General features: G+C 45.3%; 3 protein-coding genes across 3 annotated transcripts; 1 reads left to right on the plus strand and 2 right to left on the minus strand.

Moving 5' to 3' along the window:
• Positions 1-1,331: 1,331 nt before the first annotated feature.
• LOC109765445 (uncharacterized) lies at positions 1,332-4,308 on the minus strand. The gene is made up of 6 exons (XM_020324229.4): positions 4,102-4,308; positions 3,940-3,995; positions 3,730-3,853; positions 2,765-2,871; positions 1,677-1,743; positions 1,332-1,587 (listed from the first exon to the last, which is right to left on the minus strand). The coding sequence occupies exons 1-6, from the start codon at positions 4,172-4,174 to the stop codon at positions 1,508-1,510; spliced, it is 507 nt and encodes a 168-aa protein (XP_020179818.1). The 5' UTR covers positions 4,175-4,308; the 3' UTR covers positions 1,332-1,507.
• LOC109765454 (tubulin-folding cofactor D) lies at positions 4,296-15,471 on the plus strand. The gene is made up of 17 exons (XM_020324241.4): positions 4,296-4,696; positions 5,165-5,712; positions 5,941-6,043; positions 6,164-6,340; positions 7,587-7,763; positions 10,307-10,423; positions 10,517-10,621; positions 10,960-11,130; positions 11,217-11,432; positions 11,772-11,970; positions 12,067-12,272; positions 12,535-12,759; positions 12,878-13,429; positions 13,807-14,076; positions 14,323-14,367; positions 14,763-14,945; positions 15,028-15,471. Exons 1-17 carry the CDS (start codon positions 4,478-4,480, stop codon positions 15,319-15,321), a joined length of 3,807 nt encoding a protein of 1,268 aa, XP_020179830.1. The 5' UTR covers positions 4,296-4,477; the 3' UTR covers positions 15,322-15,471.
• Positions 15,472-21,686: 6,215 nt separating this feature from the next.
• On the minus strand, positions 21,687-26,275 carry LOC109765465 (methionine aminopeptidase 1A). The gene is made up of 17 exons (XM_020324250.4): positions 26,123-26,275; positions 25,969-26,047; positions 25,559-25,609; positions 24,922-25,077; positions 24,464-24,539; positions 24,240-24,287; positions 24,102-24,146; positions 23,905-24,004; positions 23,623-23,674; positions 23,507-23,548; positions 23,350-23,411; positions 23,150-23,248; positions 22,886-22,959; positions 22,712-22,781; positions 22,513-22,578; positions 22,317-22,405; positions 21,687-22,048 (listed from the first exon to the last, which is right to left on the minus strand). The coding sequence occupies exons 2-17, from the start codon at positions 26,034-26,036 to the stop codon at positions 21,953-21,955; spliced, it is 1,194 nt and encodes a 397-aa protein (XP_020179839.1). The 5' UTR covers positions 26,037-26,047; positions 26,123-26,275; the 3' UTR covers positions 21,687-21,952.
• Between the last annotated feature and the right edge of the window lie 1,664 nt (positions 26,276-27,939).

Consider the following 27,939-nt stretch of genomic DNA (forward strand, 5'->3'; position numbering starts at 1 on the left):
TCGTCTGGATCAATCTCGCGTTGGCGCATTCGTCTTCAGCCGACGCGGTCAGGGCAGCGACCCTGGCGTGCGGCGGCGGTCGTTTCCCCCATGGCTGGTGGGTTGTGTCGTTGGCTTGCCTGGCCGGGTGTTGGGTGGCGGCGGCGGCTGCGGATCTGGAGTCCCGGCCAGATCCGTCGTGGTTTGGCTATGGCCGGCCGGCGGCGCGTGATGGGGTCGGGGTGGGGCGGCCGGAGGTCCTCAACCGGCTTTACGATGACACCATACGTCTACATGGCGCGGGTGTGTTCGGATCCAGTCAGCGGCAAGATCGTGGTGGCGCTACTTCCGGTGAAAATCGCGCCGACTTCGGTCATGGCGGACGACGACGGCGTCTCCAACGCCCCCTGTTGAGGCATCATCGTTGCAAACTGCGTCAACATGATCAGGATATTCCGGGGGAAACCCTAGATCTGGGTCTACCAGATCGGACGATGACGGCGCCTTCGGTGTCGTACTCCCTTCTGAGGGCATCGTTTTGGAGCAGGAGCTGGCTGAAGGGGACGAGGAGGAGCGGTGTTTCATCTAATGCAAGCCCGACGACGGATCCCGGCGGCATGGCGCTGCAGAGTTTCGGCGACGGGCGCGTGTGGATGGATACATGCAGGATGGTGGCGTTGTCTGGCGCCATGGTGGCGTCGATGGCAGGCCTGACAAGGTCGGTGCGTCAGTATTCGCTCTGGAGACAGATCGGTGGAAGACGGCGGCGGCAGCCTCGGTGAGTGCGCCGGACCGGCGTGTGACCCAGTCCAGATATGTGGCCGGGATGGGGCATCCGGCACAAGATGTTAGGATTTGGTGTGATGTCTGTTTGGTATTAGGCTCGGACATTCAGTACCACTACATCTAGGGGATAGGAGTAGCGATAGGTGTTGCCTAGAGGATGGCTTCAGGCTTAGTGATGTACTTCCCTGTAAAGTCTTTTGTGAATAATTAATAAAGTGGCCGCATGCATCGTCGAGATGCAGAGGCCGGGGATGCATCCTCCTTTTCTAAAAAAACGATGAATACTAGGGCGAGTTGTCGAGAGCAAGAACTTGCTTCCGTGCAAGCAAGTGCACCTTTCGCGCATTTTCTCCAAGCAATAATTCCACTTTCCAGTCAACTTCTAATCCACAGGGCATGAAAAGGCAACGCAATGAATGGGCAAGTTAGTTGCATGTCACATTCAGAATCATCCACACGGCGGTTAACTCGCGCCTTCAGTTGCTATTGCCGTCAGCATCCGAGAGAGCAGTGGCAACCATCGGCACCATAAACATTTATAGAAACACACACAGCACACAAAAAAGAGACACAAAAGTTCTTCAATTAGCCTTTCAGCCACCACAAAAAATTCCCGACAAGTCAGAGAACAGAAGAGGGGCTAGAAACTCTTTAGAGGTCTACAGCATTCCATTCCAACGGGTATGAAAACTCGGTCGGTATTCCTTTGTACTGATAGAGCACAGCTACAATTTCATGGCCTTCATGAAGTTCTCTTGGGAGGAGACATGTTTTGCAGGAGCCTGGTGGTTGTCGCGATGACCACCAATTGGAGCAGGACACCTGACCAAAGCAATGAAGGGTGATGGAAGCCTGAAGTTAGCATCGCATATTTTGTCATCAACAGATAAAAGGGGTGATCTAGAACTTACCAAGTGCAACACGGACCACATCGAACATTTCATAGCTTGTGATGTCTGCGGTGTTTTGCTTCGTGATCTAGAAAGAACCGGATGCTAATTAATTGATGTATTCGTATTCTGGAGGAAGAATTTGACAATAACTTGGTAAATAAAAGCAAAGTCGTGCAGCAAATTGCTAACATGGAACTGCAAAGTGCGCAGAGAATGCATTGACTATATTGCTGCAAGGGAAGTGAAGTGAAAGCATAATTCTGGCCTTGATGATTCGGAGTTAGCGCATGAATGTCTTAAATTGATAAAAAATCAAATTCCAAATCAATTTCAGATCTAAATGACAAGAAAAGACAGTCAACAGATGGCAAAGAATGGAAATGCCAAATGGATACGTGCGAGCGCCTGTATTATTGTTAATTGGACTTATAAGGATCAAGATATATGTAAAATGATATACCTTTAAGCTAGCTCAGCCATGTGGACAGTGGCAATCACCTTTCACATGGGATGAGGACAATCCTACATAACATCTTTTCTCAACATAAAAGGGAATTACTTGCACGTATTTTTCTTCTGCTAGATAAGCCTAATTCTCTTCTCACCTGATTATCAAACTTCTCAAATCTGCTGATGTTATGTACTCCCTCCGTAAACTAATATAAGATCGTTTAGATTACTATTTTAGTGATCTAAACACTCTTATATTAGTTTACAGAGGGAGTACATGCTTTATATAGTCATTCTCATTCCATATCGAGGATAGTACATCTTCTTTGTAGCTGAATCATCACAAATGCTTAAATTCCCCTCAACTGTTCAGCTTCTAGCAGGTGATTGACGTTTCTGCTACATATTTTGGATTGAAGTCTAGCGCATAAATTGTCAATTATGTGGGACTAGACAGCAAACTCAGGGCCTACAAACTACAAGGAGTAACAGCCTAGACAAAGCAGGTTTCTATCTCAATGAAGCTGAAGAAGATTGAACTCATGGGTTTAGAGGTACTTAAGCATGCCAAAGAAGAAGAGCCTTACATGAGACAACTTCACACATATTAATTGCAAAAATATTAGGTACTAAATTACATAGTCCAAAGTTCAAACCTTCACGAACAAGTCTGAACGAATAATGCACGTCACAGAGAATGCAATAGCAATCGATGACAAGCTTGTGTACAACCGAAGAAACACTGCCACAGTCCGCCTCCGCCCTGTGACACACCAAACAACATGATCAGCTCAAACACCATCATCGACAAGATCAGCTAGAATGCAATCAACAATCTGATGAGGGTAGTTGGATAAAACAATGGCATAAAAGGATGCCCCACTGCGGAGAACAGAATGGAGTATTGAAGATTATTTCTTCAGATGTCCACTGACAAAGTACATTTGCAATCGGCGGGAATAGACTTTGGATACCTACAACCCCTTAATCATCTATTCAATATGTCGAGAGACGGTTTGGGCTGTTCAAGAAAAAGGATCAGAAGCTCATACAGTGCTGCAATTTGCTTGTCGGTATGGAAGGCCTATAATAACGTGTGCTGTAAACAGTCATACTTGTTTATCCTAACATGATTGTCTTTGAAGCGTTCAAGTGGAACTGTGGGAGTAGTACATATCTACAAATTACTAGGAAGGGTTTCATGCTATGGACGCCAGTCAATATACAACTTGAAGGCTCTAAACGAAGCTCATGAGTTAAAACAACCATGAGAATGATCGAAGTACTGAAGTCTCCTAATTTCGCTAGTCATACACAAGGAGTGACCTGTGACCATCATTGGCGACTTGGCAATGCTTTCTCTGAATTGTCTAGACTTTTTAGCTCAGTGACACCAATTATATAATTTTAACTCATAGTTTTAAGTTCCCCTTTTTAGCTCAGTGATACCAATTATATATCTACTGAACTATGAAGCCCTTTCTTTTACTGAAACTAGTAAAGGCTTTGTAGGATCTCATGGCGATTTTGTTACAGAAACCAGATTCAGATCTAATGTTTCGGGCAAAAGACAAGGAAATCTGCAAACACAAGCTCAAAACAGGTATAATTGACTCATCACCAAATTCCCCCAACAGAATGGCCAGCAGCCCGGCGGCCAAGGACAGCACGGCGAACTTGTTTATCTCCGTCCCCTTCGACAGAGACAGCAACAGCAACGCGCCCCCGGCAACTTGGTGCAGTGTCTACAGAAAGCAAGCCACGACGAACACTTGTCAGATCAAGAACCGCAGCGATGACAAGGATTAGGAGCCAGCGCGCCGGTCCGTACCTGCACGAGCATGAGCCGGGCGAGGCGGGATCTGCCGTCGGCGACCCTCTGGTACCCTGCAATGGCGCGCGAGAATCGCGGATGTTTTGGTGTTGGATTAGGCTTCCCGAAGCGAACAAGAAGGTAGTGCGGGTTTGGGGTTTTGGGGTGCTGGATGCTTACGGGAGTCGACGACCATGCGGTAGGAGAAGTCGGAGCCATCCGTGCCGGACGGCCGGCCGCGCCGCTGCTGCATCGGGATAGACGACGACGACGGCGACGGCGGTGCTCGCGGGGAAGGAAGGAGAGGTCTGTCCAGGCAGGAGGCGTCTCCCTGCCTGCGAGTCTTGTAGACGGAAAATACGCCTCTTACCAACAGACGCGTAAAACAAGGGAATACGCCTGTTGTGCTGTTAAGCGTCACACGATCAGAGACGCGCACAAAACACGACGGCGCAGTCTTCGGCACACTCGCAAGTCGCAACCACCTGTCCACGCCGCCGCCGCCTGAGCTCCGGCGACGGAGGAAGCGGCCGCCATTCCCACAGAGACTGTCTCCATGCCTGCCCCGCTCGACCAGCCCGCAGCCACTGGCGCTGGGGATGCCTCGACTGATCCTACTGCCGCCGCTGTCTGCGACGACGTGCACGACTCCAAGGAGGTCGTCCTGCGGCGGTACTTCCTTCAGGAATGGGAGCTGGTCTCCGCCATCCTCCGCCGCATCGTCGCCGCTGGCGGCGTCGCGGAGCCCGCCGACGTCCACAGGATCCGCTCCATCGTAAGCTCTCTCCCCCCCACCCCCCTTCTCCGGATGTTGCCTGTCGCTGAACCATAGATCCCAACGAGAATAATGTCTAGCCCTGTAAGCAATGCTAGATTCTGCTTGTTTGGTACGAGTCACGGAAGAGCTTATTCTGTTTCAACGTTGATTATTGATTGCATACACAAAATCTGAAGAGATCATGTAAATTTTCAAGCCTCGTGCTCTTGGTGAAATGGCAAACCCTCGTTTGGATGTCTTTGTTTCAGTGAACACTCGATGAGTGCTGGATAGTATAGGATGCAGTTTAAGCTGTTTAGTGGACTAGCTAGCGAATTTGCACTGGAAATTAATGGGTTTTGTCAATCTGTGCCAAACCCTTCATGTTTAAAAGCTTGATACAAATTAATGCCATGTTTTTTGTTGGGAACCTTCATGTTTAAAAGCTTGATACAAATTAATGCCATGGTTTTTGTTGGGAAGTAGATGGACAAATATCAAGAAGAAGGTCAACTTCTCGAGCCATACCTAGAAGACATCATCTCACCACTTATGTCGTTGGTTCGATCAAAGATAATGGAACTTGGTGCTGCCACAGATGAGCTCCTTGAAATCATCAAGCCTCTGTGTATTATCATCTACACCCTGGTCACAGTCTGTGGGTATAAGAGCGTCATCAAGTTCTTCCCTCATCAGGTTTCAGATCTAGAGCTTGCGGTTGCTCTCCTTGAGAAGTGCCATACAATGAGCTCAGCGACAGCTCTTAGGCAAGAGAGCACAGGAGAAATGGAGACCAAGTGTGTCGTTCTGTTGTGGCTTTATATACTGATCTTAATTCCATTTGATATCTCCTCCGTTGACACGAGCATTGCTGCCACTGATCATGTGCCCGGGTCTGAGGTTGTTCCGCTTGTGACAAGGATCTTGGACATCTGTAAGGATTATCTCTCCAACTCTGGTCCAATGAGAAGGATGTCAGGGTTGCTGCTTGCAAGGCTGTTGACTCGTCCAGACATGCTGAAGGCCTTCAGCAGGTTATCCTTTACAGCTTACAGCCATCATGCATAGACATTTCAAATTGCTAAATTACCTTCAAAAGTATCCTGTCACCGGAGTACTGTCAAGTTTCTGTCACTACTAGGAACTTTTTATTGTCTGAATTGAATGCAAAAATGTTAATATATTTATCTAACCATGTCTTTGTAACTTATGACATATATAATAGAGGAAAATGTAACAAGTTGCCTCTATTTTGTCTTCAGTTTTATGGAATGGGCGCACAAAATCTTGTTGTCTGTCACAGATGACTTTGTGGATCAATTTAGGTCCATTGGCATAGTGGAAGCTTTAGCATCAATATTTAAGGTTTGACATTGCCGTTTTTTGTTTCTTTCTAACTCATACTGCATATGTTGTAGAGATATCTGTTCCCAGCATAACAATTCTATAAACACCATATGTTTCTTTTGGTTCCTCCTGTTGCAGATTGGTAACAGGAGAGTGCTACATGATGCCAATTCTGGTATTTGGAACGACTGTTCATTTGTGATGAAGACTAATATTGCCATCAGAAGTCCCCTCCTTAGGAAATTTCTGGTCAAACTGGCACAGCGAGTTGCTCTCATTAGCTTGGCTCCCCGTACGCCATCATGGCGCTATCAGGTTTGAAATCTTTCATTGTTAACCTTTGCTTAATCAATATTGTACGGGTTTTAATAATGCTTACTTGCTTAGATATTCCTTCCTTTTCTTTTTAGTTTGCATATAAAGTTAGTCTGAAGTCAAACTTCGTAAAGTTTGACCAATTTTATAGGGAAAAATATCAACATTCACAATACGAAATCAATATCATTAGATGCATCATGAAAATAATTTTCATAATATATAACTTAAGTATTGTAGATATTGATATTTCTAATATAAATTTGATCAAACTTTGCATAGTTTGACTTTTCAAAAGAAAATTATATGCGGAATCAAAAGAAATGGGGAAGTACATTTAGAGATTGTTTTGTGTGTGTGCAGGTTCTTTCTTGAGTAAAGTTCTAGGCACTCTGTAAAAATTGTTTACTGCTGGTGTACCCTTCTTACGTTCAATTTTCCATTACCTGGTTTAAAAAACATGTGTCTGATATGGGTGTGCAAGCTCATAAACTATATGCACAATCCAGAACTCCAAATCACATTTTTTTAGAGCAGTAGGGCACATAGCTACTGGAAATATATTTCAAAGAAAGGAATCGGTATTCCACAAGATGTAAATGATACAAAAATTGCATGAAGGGCCAAAAACTATCAATATGCATCCTACATGATGTACCTAACATCTTTGCAGTGATTGCATCCTGCTCATGGAATTCGTTTGTTAAATCTGGATGTGTGAAGCATCCATATGGTAGCAGTTGGGTAAGAGCTTGAACATACTGGAGCTCCAACATCTGCTCAGTTAAGGCATAGCTTGGTACTAACTTAGCATCCAATTTTTGTGGGGTTCTGCTAACTCTGGGTAGTAAACAGTTTACAGGAAGGTGTGTTGATTTAACATTTTTCATTCAAAATACTGTTTATTCTTGGGATTACTGGAAGTTATTTCTGGGACAAAGCCTGTCAAAACTAATATGGGATTAACTAAGGACATATAAGCTAGTTAGCTGCATCCAAGGCGCAACATGTACCAAACTACAGCACATCCCTTCTTTTCAAAATTGCTGAGTGCTGGCAGTGATTTAGCTTTTAGTTTCTGAGATGGCTAATGCAGAAGAATCATTTAATAATTGATATCATGCTTTACATCTATCTTTTATCGGATGCATTCTGTGAGAAATGTTTGCTAGTATTATTTTGTATCTTGTCATCAGTTTGTTCTTCATTGTTCTACCATAGTGCTTACTGGTTTTCTGTCATGCAGTCAATAAGTAGTTCACTGGGTGCAAACCTTTTAAGTTCTACTGCTGCGTCTTCAAATGGATCAACCCAACAAGTGAACATTGATCAAACAGACACATGTGGGTTGGAAGAAGATATGGATGTTCCAGAAATTGTGGAAGAGATAATCGACTTACTATTGACTGGCTTGAGGGATTCGGTATGTTCTCATCTAATATTATACTGTAAAACATTTAGTTTGCTCTCTGTGTCATGTTTAATAAATTTACGAATACTGTATTCTTTGCTTTAGGTAGGTCCATCATCTCTACTGTGTTTCTTTCTTCCCACGTGCATGCATGCTGATTAATATCATTATTACATCAGTATCTTTGCTGCAAATCTGCTGCCACTGAATATGCTGTACTCCAGATTATTTAGTACTTTGGAGAGACTGACCATCAATGCTACCCAATCTTGTTGATCTTTTTAACCATTTACATATAAGTGAAATATAATTTGATTCAGTGCAGCTTGTTTGGATGGGTTAGAATAGAGGTGATGAAATCGTTTCGTGATGTACATTAAAGTTTCATTATCATATGGAGTGTGAACATGCTTCAAACAGTCAATTTGCCTTCCTGCCACATAAATTCTCTGCAGCAGCGGTTGTTACAATGTCTCCTTGCCACTATGCTTCTTTACATGCAAAAGGTAAATGTTTTCATACAAAATATTGATGCTTCGTTCGGATAGGTGATGCAATGAGTAGCACTGTTGTTATGGCGCTGCTAGAAGGAGGGCGTGAGAGGGCCGGCCGGGGGCCTTTTGCCCACGGCCGGGCAAGATGGAAGGGATTTCCTTCTTAATTCTTGCTTGATTAGATTGATACATCTCCTCTCTTTATATAGAGAGGTTTACTTGACTCCCAAGCAAGGCTTACTTGACCCCTAAGCAAGCGACCCTTATCTCTAATTAACCCTAAGACTAACGGGCTATACCGCCAGCCCAGGCCATTAGGCCCATTACGTACTCTAACACTACACCCCACCTGGACATGCAGCTTATCCTCGAGCTGCAGCCTAACTAACTTATAACCATGACTCGACGCAACACAAAACTAACACCTAAAACAAGCCTTTTACATCTCGGCTTGTTTTATTACTCTCAACCTGAAATGGACTGGGACGCTTTATTTTGGACCCCTTAACAAAAAGTGGACACCATCCGCACGTCGGACGTGCACGTGTACAGCCTCCTGGATCCCATGGACACCATCTGGACAAAAGGAGTGCATGTGTATGGCCACCTGGAAGTGGTCGCAAGAGCGACCAGCAGAGGCGCCCTCGCGGCGGCCGGCGGCGGAATGCAGTGGTGCTACGCGGTGCGCTCCTGTCGGTAACACCATGCCTACTCCCCACCGGACGGCTGTTGGTCTGCACCGCACAGAGAAGACTGGAGGGCTTTCGATGGAGAATGGCGAGGAGGGGTGCGCCCCCCCCACCCCCAACCGCCGATGTCGCAGACTTTGAGGTCGCTGTCCGTGGGGAAAATAGCATGCCCAAGATCCCCGACGCAGCGGACGAGATCGAGGTCCTTTGCGCAGCGAAGCGCAACTGGAAGGAGCGGCAGCCGCAGACCACGCATCTCCCGCACACGCCGACGCGCTAGGGTGCCGCGCGCAGCAGCCTGCAGCCTCACCGCCGCCGACACGTGGCGGGTAGTGATCCAAGCCGGAAGCGGTGACGGCGACGGCGGGAACGTGATCTGCTGGATGGGGACGCCTTGGGGAAGCGGTGAGGGGACGGCGGGAACTTGATCTGGTGGATCGGGACTCCCGCCGGCGCGGTCGATGCGGGGCCGGAGCTGACCGGCGGTGGCTGCTGCAGCGGAGCGCCGGGCACGGCGGGGGCTGCCACTGCAGCCAGGGCGGGGCGGTGGTGGCGGTGGATGGCAGCTGCAGCGGCCCGGCGAGCGCGGCGGGGACGCCCTGGGGCAGCAGCAGCGGCTGCTACGGCGGAGGCCGCCAGGAGTGGCGGCTGCCACTGCAGCCAGGGCGGGGCGGTGGTGGCGGTGGATGGCAGCTGCAGCGGCTGTTGTAGCGGCCCGGCGAGCGCGGCGTAGGCCGCCTGGTGCGGCGGCTGCCACGGCAGCCACGGCGGCGCAGCCGGGTGCGGCCCGTAGGACGCGGCCAAGAACAGGCGGATCTCCTGGACAGCCTGGGTTAGGGCCCGCAGCGCCCCGGACACCTCCTCCGGGGTGAGGACGGCGGGGCAGGCGCGACGGAGGAGCCCGGCGCGGACAGGAGCGGGGCGACGGTCGTGGTGGTCGCCGGAGGCAACGAGGTGACCGGCAGCGGAAGAGACGGGTTGGGCGGCGGTGAAGACATGATCGAACCGAAGCTAGCTGATACCAAATTGTTATGGCGCTGCTAGAAGGAGGGCGCGAGAGGGCCGGCCGGGGGCCTTTTGCCCACAGCCGGGCAAGATGGAAGGGATTTCCTTCTTAATTCTTGCTTGATTAGATTGATACATCTCCTCTCTTTATATAGAGAGGCTTACTTGACTCCCAAGCAAGGCTTACTTGACCCCTAAGCAAGCGACCCTTATCTCTAATTAACCCTAAGACTAACGGGCTATACCGCCAGCCCAGGCCATTAGGCCCATTACGTACTCTAACAACTGTAGCCTCTGATGGAATTTCTATACTGAAGGATACTTTGTGAACTATTCGTCTTAAAAGCTTTTATTCCTCTCTGTCCAGGATACTATTGTGAGATGGTCTGCTGCCAAAGGTGTCGGCAGAATAACTGCACGTTTAACACCTGCACTGTCTGAAGAAGTTCTATCATCAATCTTGCAGCTTTTTTCTCCTGGTGAGGTCCGTTTATGACAACTTCCAGCTTTCAAAATTGCAATTTTCTTATTCAGTGACTTACTTTAGTAGATAACTCATGCATTTTGAATACTGAAGGGGGATGGTTCCTGGCATGGAGGCTGCTTGGCTTTGGCTGAACTTGCTCGGAGGGGGCTGTTGCTGCCTTCTAGCTTTCCTGATGTTATTCCCGTTATAACGAAGGTACGTAATAGAGTAATACGGTATACCACCTCTATGTACCAATGAAGTTATCTCTTGACTGCTGGCAGCAAAGATGCTTACTATTTTCTTAACTCTCTTTTCTGCAAGATACTTTTGTATCTCTATCTGATAACCAGAACTTTTCTGAATTATTTGTGCATGCTTCATTTTTCTGCATCAATTGCAATGTGGGCGTGCTGTTGCATGCCCCACATGGTCTTACCTATATTCTGATAAAATATTTAAGATACTTAAGTGTCGGCACCCTTGTATAGTTATAACTTATAACATAGCAGCCTACTGTCCCAATTGACTTCATGGCATACTTTTCTTTGCAGGCTTTACACTATGATGTGCGTAGAGGTCCACATAGCATTGGTTCACACGTAAGAGATGCAGCAGCATACGTTTGTTGGGCGTTTGGTCGTGCCTATACTAACTTAGATATGAAGGTGGTCTTGGAACAACTTGCTCCCCACCTTCTAACGGTTGCTTGTTATGATCGAGAGGCAAGGTTCATTTTGTGCTGCTTTCATTGGTGGAATGATATTTTCATAACTGTTTCTAATGTGTCTTTTGCCGTATCTGATTTCAGGTTAATTGTAGAAGAGCTGCTTCTGCTGCCTTTCAAGAGAATGTTGGAAGACAGGGAACTTATCCGCATGGCATTGATATTGTGAATACAACAGACTACTTTGCACTAGCTTCACGATCAAACTCTTATCTGAGTGTCGCCGTTTCTGTTGCTCGGTATAAGGAGTATGTTTACCCCTTTGCAGAAGAGCTGCTGTGCAATAAAATAACTCACTGGGTACTGTACTACTGTGCAACTCTTTTTTTAGTTTGGGTGAAATTGCTATTTAACTGTTCCCTACTCCGGCTACATTTGCTTATTTTCTTATTTCCCGTGCTTCAATCCTGTCAACTTCTGCTTGAATCATTTACATAGTAAATACAGATTTGTTATCTGCTTCTGTAAATTATTGTAACAGCAACACCCATTGTTTAACATAATGTTAGTTTGACGATGATCCCTGTTAAGCATCCATGTCTTTTCATCAGTCACTTTTATATCCTTTTATAGCCATTTTTTCTCTTGTTTTGTCTATCCGTAGACCACATGATTTGGCTGAACTTTCTTTCTTCCTAGGAGAAAAGCTTGAGAGAGTTGGCGGCGCAGGCCCTTGCTTTGCTTGTGCAATATGATATGGATTACTTCTCTGGGCATGCCCTTAAAAAGTTAATTCCCTGCACTCTATCATCAGATCTCTGCACTCGACATGGGGCCACTTTAGCTGCTGGCGAAATTGCTTTGAAGTTGCATCAGCTTGGTTTCATTTTTACCACAGGTAAATGTCCATATCTGGATTATCTATGCAGTACTTTTCAGTGAATTTTTTACCCTAAAGGCCTAAAGGGGGCCTTGCATCTGTGTATATCTGTAGACATGCAGAGAGGTTTGTCAGGCATTGTCCCTGCAATTGAAAAGGCACGCCTTTATCGAGGTAAAGGAGGAGAGATTATGCGCTCTGCTGTTTCTCGATTCATTGCATGTATTTCCATGGCTGCAATATCCTTGAATGAGAAGACAAAGAGAAGTTTAGTTGAAACCCTTAACGAGAATTTGAAGCATCCCAATTCTCAAATACAGGCGAGCATTCCTTTCTCTTGTACTAGCAATGCAATAGTTAAGATAGCAGTAAAGGCTTGTTGATGTCCATTTAGTGTCATTTGTTGTTGCTGCTGTTGTTTCATACTCCCTCCGTCCTGAATTACTTGTCTTAGATTTGTCTAAGATACGGACCGTATCTAGACAAATCTAAGACAGGTAATTTGGGACGGAGATAATACTGTACAAGCATGACACTGTTGTCCCGCATTGTTGACTGGGTGCTATTCACAATATTTTCCAGTGTGCCGCTGTTGACGCTTTGAAGCATTTTATTCCAACATATCTGGTTTCTGCTGGTGAAAAGATTGCTAATGATGTCATTTCGAAGTATGTGACGCTTCTAGATGACCCGAATGTAGCTGCAAGACGAGGCGGGGCGCTGGCCCTTGGAATATTACCGTACGAGTTCTTGTTACTAAAATGGATGCCTGTCATGAGTAAGCTCTGTAGCTCATGCACAATAGAGGTAGTGAAATTTCCTATTGAAATTTCAGCAGCAAAACATATATACGGAACAATAACTCGTGCTGTTGATGCATTTCTTGAAATCTCTAACTGAAACTCTTATTTCGTTTAATATGCAGGATAAGGCTGATGATCCTGACGCTGAAGCACGTGTGAATTCTGTTAGGGGGCTAATTCTGGTTTGCGAAACATTAACATCTAATGTTGATCAGAGCTCAGATATTGGAGAATCTGTATATGCATACATAAAAGTTGAGGTCATGCCAGCTTTATTCAGAGCACTTGATGATTATGCTGTAGATAACAGAGGAGATGTGGGTTCTTGGGTACGTGAAGCAGCAATGGATGCGCTAGAAAGATGCACGTTCATCCTCTGCAAGAGAGATGCTGTTGCAGTGAGAGCAGCGCCAGCTGCTGAGGATGAGTCTGAGCCAAGCGACATGGATGCAAATGCAATTAGTACCACATGCCAACTATTTGATTCTGCTATTGCACAGGGTCTGGTCGCTGGCATTGCAAAGCAGGCAGTTGAGAAAATAGATAAGATAAGAGAAATAGCAGTCAGGACTCTGCAGAGGATTCTGTACAACCAAGAACAGTTTGTCCCGTCTATACCTTACAGGAAGCTGTTGGAAGAAATTATTCCTAATAATTCTGATTTGGAGTGGGCAGTAAGTAATTTTTCACCAATTTCACCTCTAATTATTGTCAAACCCACTAGGATTGATCATATCTAATACTTGTATTGTGGTATGTTGTACAACTAGCTGTGCTGCCCTCAGTTCTTATCTTTTTAATGCTCAGTTGCGCACCAATTTACTTTCTTTATTCCGAAATCGTAGTCATCTCGGAAATAAGTTCGTTGGCGTTTAGTTTTGTAGTGACTGTTTTGTGAATAATTAACAGAACACATATATTGCCATTTTGTTGACAATATTGCCTCAATAATAAATTGCACGCTGATTCATTTTGCACCATTATGTGCATTATATTAAGTATGGTCGTACTATCACTCAAGCTTCAACTGATAGCCCTTTGCCTTGATTAGGTTCCTACGGTATCATATCCACGATTGGTGAAGATTCTTCAGGCTAGCTGTTACAGCAAGCCTGTGCTTTCAGGGCTTGTGATTTCTACCGGTGGGTTGCAGGAGTCTTTGAGGAAAGCTTCAACATCAGCTTTAGTAGGATACTTGCAAGATTCAAGTATTAATATAGATGATAAAGGGAAAAGTAGAGAGTATCTATTGAGTCATGACATTTTGTGGGTTCTCCAGCGTTACCAGAAGTGCGACCGTGTAATTACACCCACATTGAAGGTAAAATAGTGTATACATATATCTGAAGCTGGATGCATATTTTTTATTTCTAAGATATGTCTTATATTTAAAGTCACGCCTGTTCATGTTTAGACTGATGTGATTATCACCAGTTCTAGTAATTTAGTTTCAATTTGACTAGTTTAGTCTGAAAATTCACATGTTTCTACATTATTGTTCTGACATTTGTGCCATACATTTTTCTTTACTCTCTTTGGTAAATCTAACGAGGTCCCTGTATTGCAGACTATTGAGACTCTGCTCAGTAAACAGGTCTTCTTGAACAAGGAGGTGAGTTAATTTTAGCTATGTAAGAAGGATTTTTAGTAAGACACTTCTGTGCTTAGCATTGCGAGACTGGTCTGGAATGCTAAATTCCATTCTTTTGACCTGCATTTGTAGTGGCAGATGAACAAAACTCATTTTGTTAAGCATTAATACTGACAGGCAAAGAAGTGGAACTTGATGATCAGAGAAACCAAATCTATTACTATTATACTGCACATTTTTTATTAGTTGATAACTTAAAAACTCATAAAATAGGATATAACTTACAAAGTCCACACTTCATAGTATAAGGGCAATACGATGTATGATACTTGGTTATCTGATGTTGATTAGGTTGTTTTCACATCTTAGCTATGTTTACAAAGCTGTATATCTTCTGGCCTTGTAACGTTCAACAGGGGCACGGCGACTTCTACAGTGAATTGGTAAATTTACTAGGCCCTGAACTGAAGGGATCAAAGGACTTCACGAAGTTATGTGCGGGCCTCTCAATCCTAGGATATATTTCTTCACAATTGGATGGGACTGGCACCAAGGCGTTCTCTCAACTTCTAGTGTTCCTAGGCCATAGATACCCCAAGGTAACATTTGATATATTTCTTGCCTGAGAAGTGCAGAACGCCAGTGGTGAACCGAACTCAGATACTCTCTGCCAACTTGCAGATCCGGAAGGCTGCGGCTGATCAGGTGTACCTTGTGCTGCTGCAAAATGACAGTCTGATCTCGGCGGAAGATATGGATAAAGCCCAGGAAGTGCTCGCGGAGACATGCTGGGAAGGAGACGTCGAGGAAGCGAGGCACAAGAGGTCGGAACTGAATGCGATGGCTGGTTTTGGCGTCGCCACCTCGCAGAAGTCTGAGAATCGACAGGGAGCAAGAGCTCCCGATGTTCGAAATGCTGCTTCAACTGATGAGAACACGTCGTATTCCTCACTGGTTGAATTCAGTGGGTACTAGGAAGCAGGGGGGCGTCGACGCGTCGTTCTCCCCTTCTATAATGTACACAGTTGTGCACTACACTTGTACAATATTTCGTTTCAGTGTTATCTCAATTTTGTATGTTAGGCATCTGAGACATTTTTTGTTTGAAGAAACGCATTACACGCAGCAGCAGCAGCAGCAGCAGCAGCTTAGTTCATGATCAACAAGTTTTTTTTTTTGTTTTTTTGTTTTTTTGGAACAAAGCAAGGCACCTGAAAGGTGCCCAAATTCCATTGACAGCTTATGGGGTCATTACAAGTTACATGGGCAACAGACTGAAGAATAAGAGACAGAGCCCGAAAAAGAGGCTGCAATGGAGAAGCAAAGATAGGTTGAAAAACTAATCAACCAGATGAACTGCAGCTTAAAGAAAAGACCACCAACGCCGGTAGAGATGTGTTGTCCTATGCTTGTGGTAACACCAGAGTCCAGCTATTCTTGCAGGCAGGAGGACCCTTGCTTTGAGTGCTGTTTTTAGTAGCAATACACCTTGTGTAGTTGGAACCCTGTGCCAGAGAATTGAGCTAGAGCAGCCGCAACAGGACAGAGGTTTGTGTCATGTGATCTTGTAGAGCAAATCATCAGTGGCTGATCTGAAGCCTGGTACACCTGTTGTGCAAGATTGTGAGCCACTCCATTTAGATTCCTGGAAATGTGGAACACCTGAGCATTTAGAATAGAATAAATGCTATTAAAAGAGGCTAATTCATTTCTGATATTCCAAGGAGTAGCAGGGTGGGAAATGGTCTTAGAAGCAGCAGCAGAAGCGAGAGGAAGACAATCAGTTAAAAAAGTAGGTTGCTGCACATTCAATTTGTTTGCAATAAGAGCAGCGCAAGAAAGAGCCTTGGCTTCTGCATGAGTAGGATCTGTGGTTACAGGGGCAGAAGCCTGAATCTGAATATTAAGCTCACCATGATCAACGGGAATAGAAAAGTAAATTCCAATACCTGTACCAACTTGTCCCCTTAGAATACCTGGAATTTTTGAAGATCGAAAGGCCGCATCAGAATAAATTTTAGTCCCTTTAATGATGAGATCAGACTTGATAGTTGTACCCTGCAGAGGTATATGTTGTTCATTATTCAGACTGTCTGAAAAACTGCTGTACACTTGTCCCGACACCAGTGCCTCAGCCTGCAGCGCGCAGTCTGTATTTGCAGCCATGATGTGAATCTTGTTCGGGTGTACTTTCCTGTGCTCAAAAAGGAGCTCATTCCTTGCTTTCCAAATGCACCATAAGAAATTGAAAATATTTTGCATTGAAGCAAAAGGATGACCAGAATTCAGAAAAGAAGTAATAGCTGAAAGGAGAGAATCATGATTATGAACCAGAGTGTCGGATCTAATAAACCAAGGGTGCGCAAACCAGGCAGCTCTAGCAAAGTGACAAAGGAAAAAAAAATGGAAATCATCTTCGTGATGCGCACATCTAGAACAAATTTGAGAAATATGACTGGAAAATTTACCTGCTCTCATACCTGTAGGCAGAGCTTTACTAAGAAGACGCCAAGCGAAAGTTTTGATTTTAGGGAGCATGGAATTGTTTTTCCACATCACTTTAAGAAAGTTTTTTAAATCAGTGGCAACTTGAGTAGGAGCTGTTCTAGGATGAGCATGAATGTCCTGTAAACAAATTTTATAAGCATGTTTAGGAGAACAGCTACCATTGGGAGCTAAAGGCCAACAAAGAAGATCTTCATTATCATCCTGAATAATATTGGTATTGATGATTTGAGAAGCAAGAGGTTCCCTAAAAAGTTGGCGGATGAGCTGATGATTCCAAGACCTAGCGTCTGTCATCCAAAGATCTTTAACTAAAGAGGGATAAGCAAACGCAGAATGCTGAGGAATAAGGTAGTCATGAATAGTATTCCAATTGGTACACCAAGGCATGCTCCATAAAGAAATATTCCCCTGGGTCAGTTGGTAGAACGCATGATATTTAATCTTGGGAAACATTTTAAGAATAGCAGCCCAAAAAGCAGACTTAGGAGGAGCTGGAGTAGCTTTCCAAATAGTTGTATTAGGGAAATATTTGGCTCGGAGTACAGAATATAAATGTGAAGTAGGATTAATTGCTAACCTCCAAGCCGCAGCTAGAATTAGACTTTCATTAATTGCCCTCAAGTTTCTGATACCCAATCCTCCTTCTGTTTTTGAATTTGAAATGTCCTTCCAAGCACGAAGGCAAAGACTTTTCCTGGAATCTGTTTCTCTAATACCTGTCCACCAGAAGTTTCTGATTACTGCAGTAAGTTTAGCAATGAACTTTTTTGAGAATAAAATATTAGACATGTAATAAACTGGAATGGCCGAGAAAACAGAACGGATTAATTCCAATCTAGCAGCATGAGAAAGCATATTAGCTTTATAGGAAGGCAGCTTGTTAAGAAATTTATCTAAGACAAAGTTGTAAGCAGCTGCTCTATTGTTAGCAGGAAGAATGAGAGGATGACCTAAATGAGTGAAGTTGTCATCCAGATTAGCTACTGAAAAAATGCTTTTAATGTCATCTCTTACCTACTGAGGAACATGAAAACTCAAAAAGATAGCTGATTTACTCCAGTTAGGAGTTTGGCCAGAGATGTTACAGAAGTGATTAATCAAGTTGGCCATAACCTGAGCCTCCTGACAAGTAGCCTGCCCACAGACAAGAAGATCGTCTGCAAACAGTAAGGAATGCACAGAAGGGCAATTTGGTCCAAGAGAAATACCAAACAAATGATTGTCCTGCAAAGCCTCATTCAGCATAATGGATAACTCATTGATAGCTAGAACAAATAAATAAGGAGACATGGGGCAGCCCTGTCTAATACCTCTGTAGTTTTTACATTTTTGAGAGGGTTGACCATTAATAAGCACAGAGAAAGTAGGTGAGGAGATGCAGGCATGAACCAAATTTATGAAATGACCATGCAGTCCTTTACGAGCCAAAGCAGAAACAATGAAGTTCCACTCAAGACGGTCAAAAGCTTTAGCAAAATCAATTTTGAGCATGAAAGCTTTATGATTCCAAGATTTAAGAGAAAAAGAGTGAGCAATTTCCTGAGCAATAATGATGTTATCACTGATACGCCTACCTTGTATGAAAGCCTGTTGAGCGGGATCAATATAGTCAGGAAGGTGAGTCTTAAGTCTATTAGCCAGAGATTTAGCAAGAAGCTTTTCTGCTATGAACCTTAAAATGGTGTAACCTGGGGTAAAATGTCACAAGTTGCACCCGAGGCTTGCATTCCACTCGATATGAACCGACAGTCGTACCAATTAGAGATGAAAACAGAGCGAAAATGGACGGAAAGAGAAGTTCTAGTGCAGAAACTGGTGTGAAAACCGAGGTTTTTACCAGAGCTAAAAGGGAGCGGCTAGGCGACAGTCAGATTCTCCTTCTATCTCAACCGTCTGATCAAGATCCAACAGACGTCATTCGTCTTCAACCTCCTGCCTCTTCTTCCTCTCGCGCACCTGCCGATCCAGCCCAACCCTAACCACCGCCCCCCGCCTCGCCGCCCCGCCCTCCCCTAAACCACCCCCCACCGCCGGTCTTCCGCCGCCCTGGCCATCCCTCCAGGGCCCCCCAACACCGAGCTTTTTCTCCAGCCATCGCCCCACCACCGCCGGCTACCACCACCCACCCTGAACCCTAAGATAGATAATGGGGTGATGACGGCGAGCCCATTCCTTCTCTCCGGCGAGGCCCTTCTCCTTCCATTATTCGAAAATCTGACTGACCCAAACTTGAAAAGTTAGTCGATTGAAATTTAGCTAAACTGGAGCTAAAAATCTCCTTTGGGACATAGACAAAACCAACAAAATTGTTTGGCTCCACTCCAAGAATGCAATACGGAAATTCTGTTTGCACAAAAATTCTGCTGAAAACACTGTTCTGTTTCCCACCAGAAACTTAAGTTGCGACTTCCATTTTTCCCTTCCATTTTGTGGATTCCCATTTTTGCGCTTCGTTTCCATTCTGTTCTCAGAACGGACAGAGTTTTCACTGCACTCGTATTTTTAATCTTATTATCGCCAGTCGTTCATTGACTCTCATGACATAGCATAATGGGAGGACCTCATGTAACAATTTTTTTTCCAAAACAGAGGCAAAAGATTTGCCTCATCGATTAATTAAGCAGAAGAGAATTGCCTAGTTAATTAACAGAAAACCGGGCAAAAACCGATACAATCAACCACATGTGGACTACTCACAGAGCATCCAACCCCGTAAGCACATGATCAGCCTCACAGCCATACCCAACACGCAATGACCACCAACCCCATGTCTACAACGCAAAGAAACCTCCAAAGAGAATACCTCGGCCGAAGACCATACACACCACCAAATCCAAGAAAACAAGCAGATGACCATCCATTAAGCAACTGTTGCGGACGCCATTTCTGTGGCGTCATTCTTCTTGCTTCTGTTTCTAAGAGCCTTTTCCACAATCGTCCTGCCAGATCCAGGACAAGCCGCCTCCAAACGTTTGAGCAAGCTGTGAACCTCTATTTCGAAGAGAATCGCATCAACCTTGTCACGCACGGTCTCCACCCGCCCAACGGCCACATGCGATTGGGTAACGGCAACATCGGAACCTCCACGAGCCCCTAAGGCGAGCGGCTGGCTCGGCCCCACAGGAGCAGGCGCCAGCATACTAACCGCACCAACATCATCCACCACAGCAACCTCCAACATAATGGACTCAGAGGCCTTCAATTGCTCACATGATGGAGGCGGAAACTGCCCCTCACACAAGGTCGGCGGCAAGTCCACCTTCAGTTGCTCCACAGACAGAGGAGGAGCCCGTTCCCTACAAAGCTCTAAAAGCTCGGTCATGATCTGTAGCACCGGAGCAACAACCGCATCGATGCACGAACCCTCAGAGGCAGACAACGGCGAGCGGACCCTAGCTCTAGGAGAGAAACATCCATGAAGCCCGAGTGAACACTCATCCTCAAGGTTGACATCATGCACATCCAAGGGGTTTGACACAACACTGGTCTGCAACACAGACGGCACCTGAGAGAGCCCACTCAGAACAGCGTCAGCGCGCTCCAGAAAGTTCCCCATCTGAAGCATCCAACCCTGCATGGAGCCAACAACATCGCGTAGAGGCTGGACCGCCTCCTTCAGCTGGGAGGAAGTCAAGCCTTGAAGATTAGAGAGCAGCGAATCAACCGCAAAAGCAGACTCGAGCACCACATCCGCTGGAGCTGTTGGGGGGTCGCCGATCTCAGCCGCTCCATGAAACGCAACAACTGAAGCCCAAGAACGAGCCATCGACTGGGGAGGACAAACACCAATAGCCACAGATCGTGGAGGACATGCCGTAGGCCACGACATTGGTTGGCATCCATCCCTCGCACGATGACCTGATTGAAAGCATCGAATGCACCGGACCGGATCCCTGCACTTAGCCGCCCGATGGCCTTTAGCAAAGCAGCGGAAACACTTGTTCCTGAGCCACATGGGCGGAGGGGCGCGCTCATGATGCTTGAGGGCAGGGGATGGCAGAGCCTGGCGCGCGCGGCGGGATTGGACAAGCTTCCATCCTGTCGCCTCATCCGTCACAAGCCCTGGCAGGACCGCCCCCCCATCCATCTGGGCAGGGGCACGCAGCTGCCCGCAGGAGGGGCGCAACGAAGCTTCTGTTGCCAAATCCGACTGTACAGGGCCCGAGCTCGACGCTGGAGGTTGCAGCACCAAGCCGGAGGCGGAGGCGCCGGCAGCCGGTGGTGTCGGAATGGCAGCCGTCGTCGCTGGCTTGCGTAGGTGGTGTTGGATGGCCGGGGCGAGGACAGCCGCGGCAAGCTGAGAGGCGGGAGCTACGGCTACGGGCGGCGAGGTCGGAGCAGCCGCTGGTGGTGTCGAAATGGCCGCCGTCGTCGCGGGCTGGGCGAAGGCTGCCGCTGCAAGCTGAGCGGCGGGAGCTGGGGCAGCGGGCGGCGAGGTCGGAGCGGCCGCCGATGGTGCCGGAGTGGCCGCCGTCGTCGCGGGCTTGCGGAGGTGGCCTCGGATGGCCGGGCCCGCCCTGCGGAGGGCGAGCGCCGCCACAGCAAGCTGAGTGGCTGGAGCTGGGGCAGCGAGCGGCAAGGTTGGAGCGGCCGCCGGCCGGGAGGCACGCGAACTCGATTGCATTGTCCAGGGAGGCGGAGGAGCTCAAAGGAGGGGCTGTGGAGAGAGGACGCGGTGGGGGTCTCAGGGTCTCAGATCCGGTCACGGCAGGAGCAGGGGATGCCGGAGGAAGGAGATCGGGGCGCCGGCGCCGGCGCGCTCACCCGTCCTGCGCGAAACGCGAGACGCGAGACCCATCACCCTTCTGCTGAACAAGACAACAAGCCTCATGTAACAATATAACTCGGCATGAATCTGCTCAAAATTGTATGAATCATCATATGTTGACTCTCACGACATAGCATAATGGGAGGACACCTCATGTGCCCAACACCACATTCAACTATATAACTCGGTTCGAATAGGCACAAATGATCGACATTCGGTAAAAAGAACAATGGTTGCAGCAAGTTGTGACCCGAGGAAAATCCACACGGTTTGGACTCTGGAGAGTCGACACCGTCTCAATGGCAAGTTGATCAAAAAGACGTGCTCGTATCACTTGCTATTTGCTGACGCCGGCTTCAACCATGGGTAGACGTCCGGTGATGAGGGCAGTCTTGCTGTCAAAACTTCAACTCCGGATTCCGTCACCTAAGGGCATAGGAGAACAGAGAGAATGAGTTTGTGTATACCATCAAACAGCAGAGAAAATAGAGTTTTTCTTCTTAGACAAACTGGAGGCAGGCCGAAAAAGTGAAAACCCTGTTTGGTCTAAATGTCCAATTTTGACAAAGGATTAACCTACGCCGCAGATTTTGAGGCGACAAAAACCTTGGAAAGGATACCCACGTGGCCACAATGCCACATCCACACACTACATGAGCAAATTGGATCAATTCATCCAAACAAAACAACATACCAAAAGGGTGTGCTCAAATTGAGCACTCCGTTTACCATCTGCAGTCACTGCAGTCCACTCGTCAGGCCATAGACGGTCACGCCAAAGTCCTGCAAAATATGAAAACTTTCATTATAAAACAATGCAGCAGACCTAGGCCAAAAGTAGCATCGAGGCGTTCAACCACACATTGTGTTTGCCACTGTCACACACTTACCTGTGTTAATCATTGGCTCAATTGTAAATGTCTGACCAGCTTTCATGATACCAACAGCCTTGTTTCCTAAATTATGAAGCAACCATATCTCATATTCAATGGCATTTTGTAGCATTTGGACATAAATATACTAAGGTAAAGCTTATACAGCTTTAATAGAAGGAATGCAAATAAGAAATACAAGCTGCAAGAACCATACTTGAATAATGAGGGATGTTCGGGGCACAGTGGAACAATTCTCCTATGCCATGACCACAATAAGATTTCACCTGGAATAACAAGAAACGGGAGTAAAGGTGCAATTATATAACACAAAAGGTAACAAAAGAGCTAAGTTATTTCAGGATGAAGTCGGTGCCAATGCAATACTGACCACAGATAAACCTGACATCGATGCATGTCTACTTATGACTTCTCCAACTTCCCGAAACCTAACTCCAGGTTTAACTGTGCATCAAAATGGTAAATTTAAATGGCATGTCTCATTTGCAGGGATGGTGTTTTCTAAAATCTTGCAGGAATTTCAATCAGAAGAAAATTACATATCTTCCAGTAAGATATAATAACCGAAAGAGAAAAAACAAGAAACAAAGAAAGGTGAAATTACTAAATTACAAGAATTAAACCGAAGCATCACCTATTGCGATAGCTTTCTCCAAGCACTCATAGGTACAACGGACAAGCTGTTTCGAAGCTTCATCAACATTTCCAACAAAATATGTATCATTCAAATCACCTGCAGTTAATAGTTGCATCTTACAGGTTATATGTCCAGTCAAACACCAAATATAACAATTTTAAGTGGTTAAATACAGCATCAGGCGCCTGAGACTTTACCATGAACACCTTTATAGTATACAGTAACGTCAATGTTTACAATGTCACCATCTTCAAGTTTTCTGTTAGAAACAATTAGATAGAAACCAGTGGTTCAACATCAGGTTCAAGCAAGAATGAGATGAATGATTAGCTCTATGTGTAAATATCAAGGGACCTGGCATCAGGAATTCCATGGCAAATGACTTCATTAACTGACCTGAATACAAATGACAACAATGAGAAACATCACTTGATGCTGAATAATAAGTAACAAATAATACAATAACCTACGTGCAGCATGACTTCGGGAAGAAATGGTAATTCAATGGGGACGGGTATCCACCTGCAAGATCAAGAATGGAAATTACGAAACAGATCGAGATGCATATTAAATAGCTTGGGAATACATTTAATTCTCTTATGTACAACAAATTAACAACAAATGTTTTTTTAAGACATAAAAAACAAGTACAAGATTCCCTGAAACATTTCATGAGACATGATATATTCATCACTGATTCAGCTGGTGATCAATTTGCTGCATTTCAAAATTTTCAAGAAGGTTAATCAGACCTCTGGCAATTGTCTCCTCATGAATCACTCTATCGATTTCATCTGTTGTAATTCCTGGCTTGATTATACGAGCACCTGCATCTAAAACTTCTCTTGCAATCTAACAGTAACAGTTGGGAACAAAGTGGAACAGTCAGTACAATGCCACCAAAACATTTCATTATTTAAGTACAAAACTGGATGTGCTGGGAACTTACTCGGCATGTTTCCCTCATCCTTTCAATTTGCTCAGGGGTCTTGATCTACAGAAATAGCAGAAACAGATCCAGCAGAATAACATCAGATATCCATTTTTGGAACATATATGATACTTGCATATCAGTGGAAAGCACTACCTCTACTCTTTTCTGCAAATCACTGTCAGGCTCAATCTTGGGGATTCCCTAAAAAGGTTTATCAAACGTCAGGGGCTATGTACTAGAGCAGATTACAGGATAACAAAATACAGTCAACTTAATTATCCTCTCTTTTGGTACAGATATCTATATCAGTCTAAATGGTAATGCTAAAAAGACACAGAGGATGGGATGAAATAAACTTAGGCACAGTTGATACTTACATCAAGCGCCCAATCAGGTTTCTCGATTCCGTCTGGCACCAAACGCATCTTTGATATAGGAAATGGTCTCAATGGACTAAAACCACAATAAATACAAAGTAAAAAAAAAAGTTAGTCCTATGCTAGAGAATTAGCTCCAAATGCAATAAAATCCAATTACATGAGAGAACTGCTTCTTTTGGTTTACCCAGACTAATCTTGTCAAGGGAGTTACTAATATATAGACATAACAGAAACTAAAAATAAAGTACCCATATGCCAGGCATGCTCAATAAACTGTAATCCATGATCAGTTAATATAAACTATAAAGTAAGAAATGCATTTTAAGTAATTTGCCCTAGAGGTACAATACAAAACCAAAATGCACTAGCAAGATACTTTATATTGTTGGTTATAAGAAACAGAAGCATCGGCATAAACACAACAACATAGATATAAATATGTGGCAAAAAAATACCCTGTCCAGTCAAAACGAGGAAGCTCCATTGTCCGGGTCCGCCCCTTTTTCAAACAATATTTCCAGCCTTCTTGAGACAGCTGGGATGTCAGTGAATATACCTTTGTGTGAACAGACTTGTGAGAGGCCCATGCTGCCTTGAAACAATCCTGCGAACTGTGGATGATCTGCGCATTAGTATAAAGTGTTTTCACTCAGAGGCAGAATTCTAACCTGTACTGGTATGTACGCTAACGCCTTCAATAGATGCTTAAATATCAAAAGATCCATTTTCTTCAGCAGGTAACTCAATTTTCCTCACTACTGAAGGTCATCGAAAGATGTATTGGACAGAATGGTAGACTGAACCAAGGCCATACTTCTTGGTGATGAAATTGGTAATACAGCATAGAATAAACATCTAGAAGGCTTTACTAAGATAACTGGCAATCTAACAGGAGCAATTCTTACAACTCCATTCAGAACTCTACTTAGAAGTGTTAGTATCAAGGGCTCCAGGACAAACTATAATTCATATCAGCTGACTATCAAGGAAAACCTAGCTGTGAAATGAGCAGCACCTATAGAACAGCTGAAAATCTTCACCGACGCTATCGCAGTACAAAACGGTGGGAAGAAAAAGGAGGTTGCAACTCACCAGAAAGCAGCAGCTTCACGGGGGAGCTTCAGTTGCGCGCACTTGGGGCATCTGAAAATATCGAACCGTTAGCAAACAACTTGAACAGAATAGCTCGTCCGGTTCCTTCGTGCGCACTCCACACCATGGATCAAATGGGCAGGGGATGGAATAAATGCCCCTCATAACAAACTAAAACAAGGATCCCACAACTAAAGATCCAACGACATAACTTCCCTATTTATAGCGCCCCTGCAAAGTTGCCCAGGACAATGACTACTTGCGCTAGATTGAGGATCCTAGAGCGTTTAATCTGTCGGGTGCTGATTTTTCGTATAATTGGTAGCAGCCGGAACCGGAGACGGCGCCGTCTTTCAGCTATTTTGCGACTAACTGGTGGCGGCGGGAGGGAGATGGGCAAGAAAACGTACTGGAGAGACGCGGGCTTGCCGCAGCGAGCGCAGTCGAGCGGCGACGACTCCGACGCCCCCTTCTCCATCTCTCAGCTGCCTGCGCCGCACGGGTGGTAAGATGGCCGATAAGAGGGGTGAAATGAAAGCGACGGGCGCGAAAAGATCAACTCACCTGCAGCGGGGCGGGGTGCGGCGCGGCGGGGCTAGGGTTCAGGCGGCGCCGGCGGTTGACCCTAGGGAGGGAGAGTCAGAAGATGGAGCAGAGGGGAGGAGGGTTTTATTGCGGCCAGACAAGTGAGGTGAACTTGAGCCGGGCCGGGGCGCCGTCGGGTAATCAAGAAAAGTCTATCTTAAAATTTAACTTTTATTACCTCTTCTAAATATAAAACATTTTTGAGATTTCGCTAGGACTACATACGGATGTACTTCCTCCGTTCCTAAATATAGGTCTTTCTAGAGATTTCAACAAATAACTACATACGGAGCAAAATAAGTAAATCTACACTCTAAAATATGTCTATATACATCCGTATGTGATAGTTCATTTGAAATCTCTACAAAGACTTATATTTTGAAACGGAGTGAGTATATGGATTTTAGAGTATGAATTCACTCATTTTACTCCATATGTGGTCCATATTAAAATCTCTAAGAGGACTTACATTTAGAAATTACGTACTTTTTTTATTCCCATGTTTCTTAAAAAAATGAAGAGGTGAAAGAGAGTAGAACTAAACTCTTGAATTATATTTTTCTGATAAAAGGATGGATTTTATTGACTCAAAATATTTGAAAACTATAAGTAAAGAAGTTTAATATAGCACATTATAACATTAAAAAGAGTGGAATACACAAAAAGGCCTGAGTGGATGAAAATGTCCCTGTAAAATAGAGTACAAATGAATCCTAAAAAAGTTCGTAAGAATTTCTATGGGCAACTGTACGCGTCGGCTGCCGCCTCGCAAGCTATTGATTCAATGGAGATGACCGTCAGATCCAGCGGTCAGCTTTGCAATAGGGATGATGTTGCGCTCGGATGTTTGCAACTGAATTCATGTCGTAGAACTTTTGCAACAAAGGTAGGAGTGAGCTCCCGTCCAATGGTGTTGAACTGCTGATGGAGGAGCGGTGTTGCCCATCCCTGGGCCGACGCTCGTGGTGGAGGCGCGGGGGCGGGGGGGGGGGGACAATACCTCCATTGCAAAAGTTCTAGAACATGAACTCGGTTGCAAACGTCTGAGCGTAACATCATCCTTGTTGCAAAAAACTGGCAGCCGAACCTAAAAGGCCATCTCAGATCCAATGACTCGCGTAAAAGATCCACCGCCCGACATGTGTTTGTTGGCATTGGCCCCAACGCATGGGTCCGTGTGTCAGTGTGTTGGGTCGACGGCTCGCTAAGTGTGGCCATTGGCTGGGGTGTTGCCATTTGGCACACTAGGTTAAAGCCGTTCTTCGGCACTGCCTTTATCCATGGTCATATCTTCTTGCTTCTATGTTTTCTTTTCTCCCTGTCGCGGCACCTCGTTCACGTCCACCATGTCGTGTCTAATAAAGCTTGTCGAGCTCCTCCTTTTTCGCTCGCGTTGAATGGAGGGGTCATGTAACCTTCTTCATCATCGTCATGTCAGTGTTCTCCTTCACGACCGACGTCTGATGTCTTAAAAGGCTTGTAGGTTCCTTCAGCTTTGCTCCCCTGGAATGGAAGGGGTTCGTTGAGCATTTCCATCGGTCCTCCTACTGGCTAGCTGAGTTGAGGTTCATATGCCCTTTACTTTCTTTCTTGTGCGTGATATTTTTTACATGCTTACTGTCTGTTTTCTTTTCCCTCACCTTTGCGGGTGCTGCCATCTTCTTGTCGTTGCTATGATGCAATTGTTCTTGGACTTTTGTTGTTGGATGTGGGTTGTCTCATCGGTTCGTCTGTGCCTGTCACGTTCTTGACTATCCTTCTTCGTATTTTTTTATTGTAGTTCCTTGCTGCAGCGT

Source organism: Aegilops tauschii, chromosome 1 (genome assembly GCF_002575655.3).
Source record: "Aegilops tauschii subsp. strangulata cultivar AL8/78 chromosome 1, Aet v6.0, whole genome shotgun sequence".
NCBI classification, from domain to species: domain Eukaryota; kingdom Viridiplantae; phylum Streptophyta; class Magnoliopsida; order Poales; family Poaceae; genus Aegilops; species Aegilops tauschii.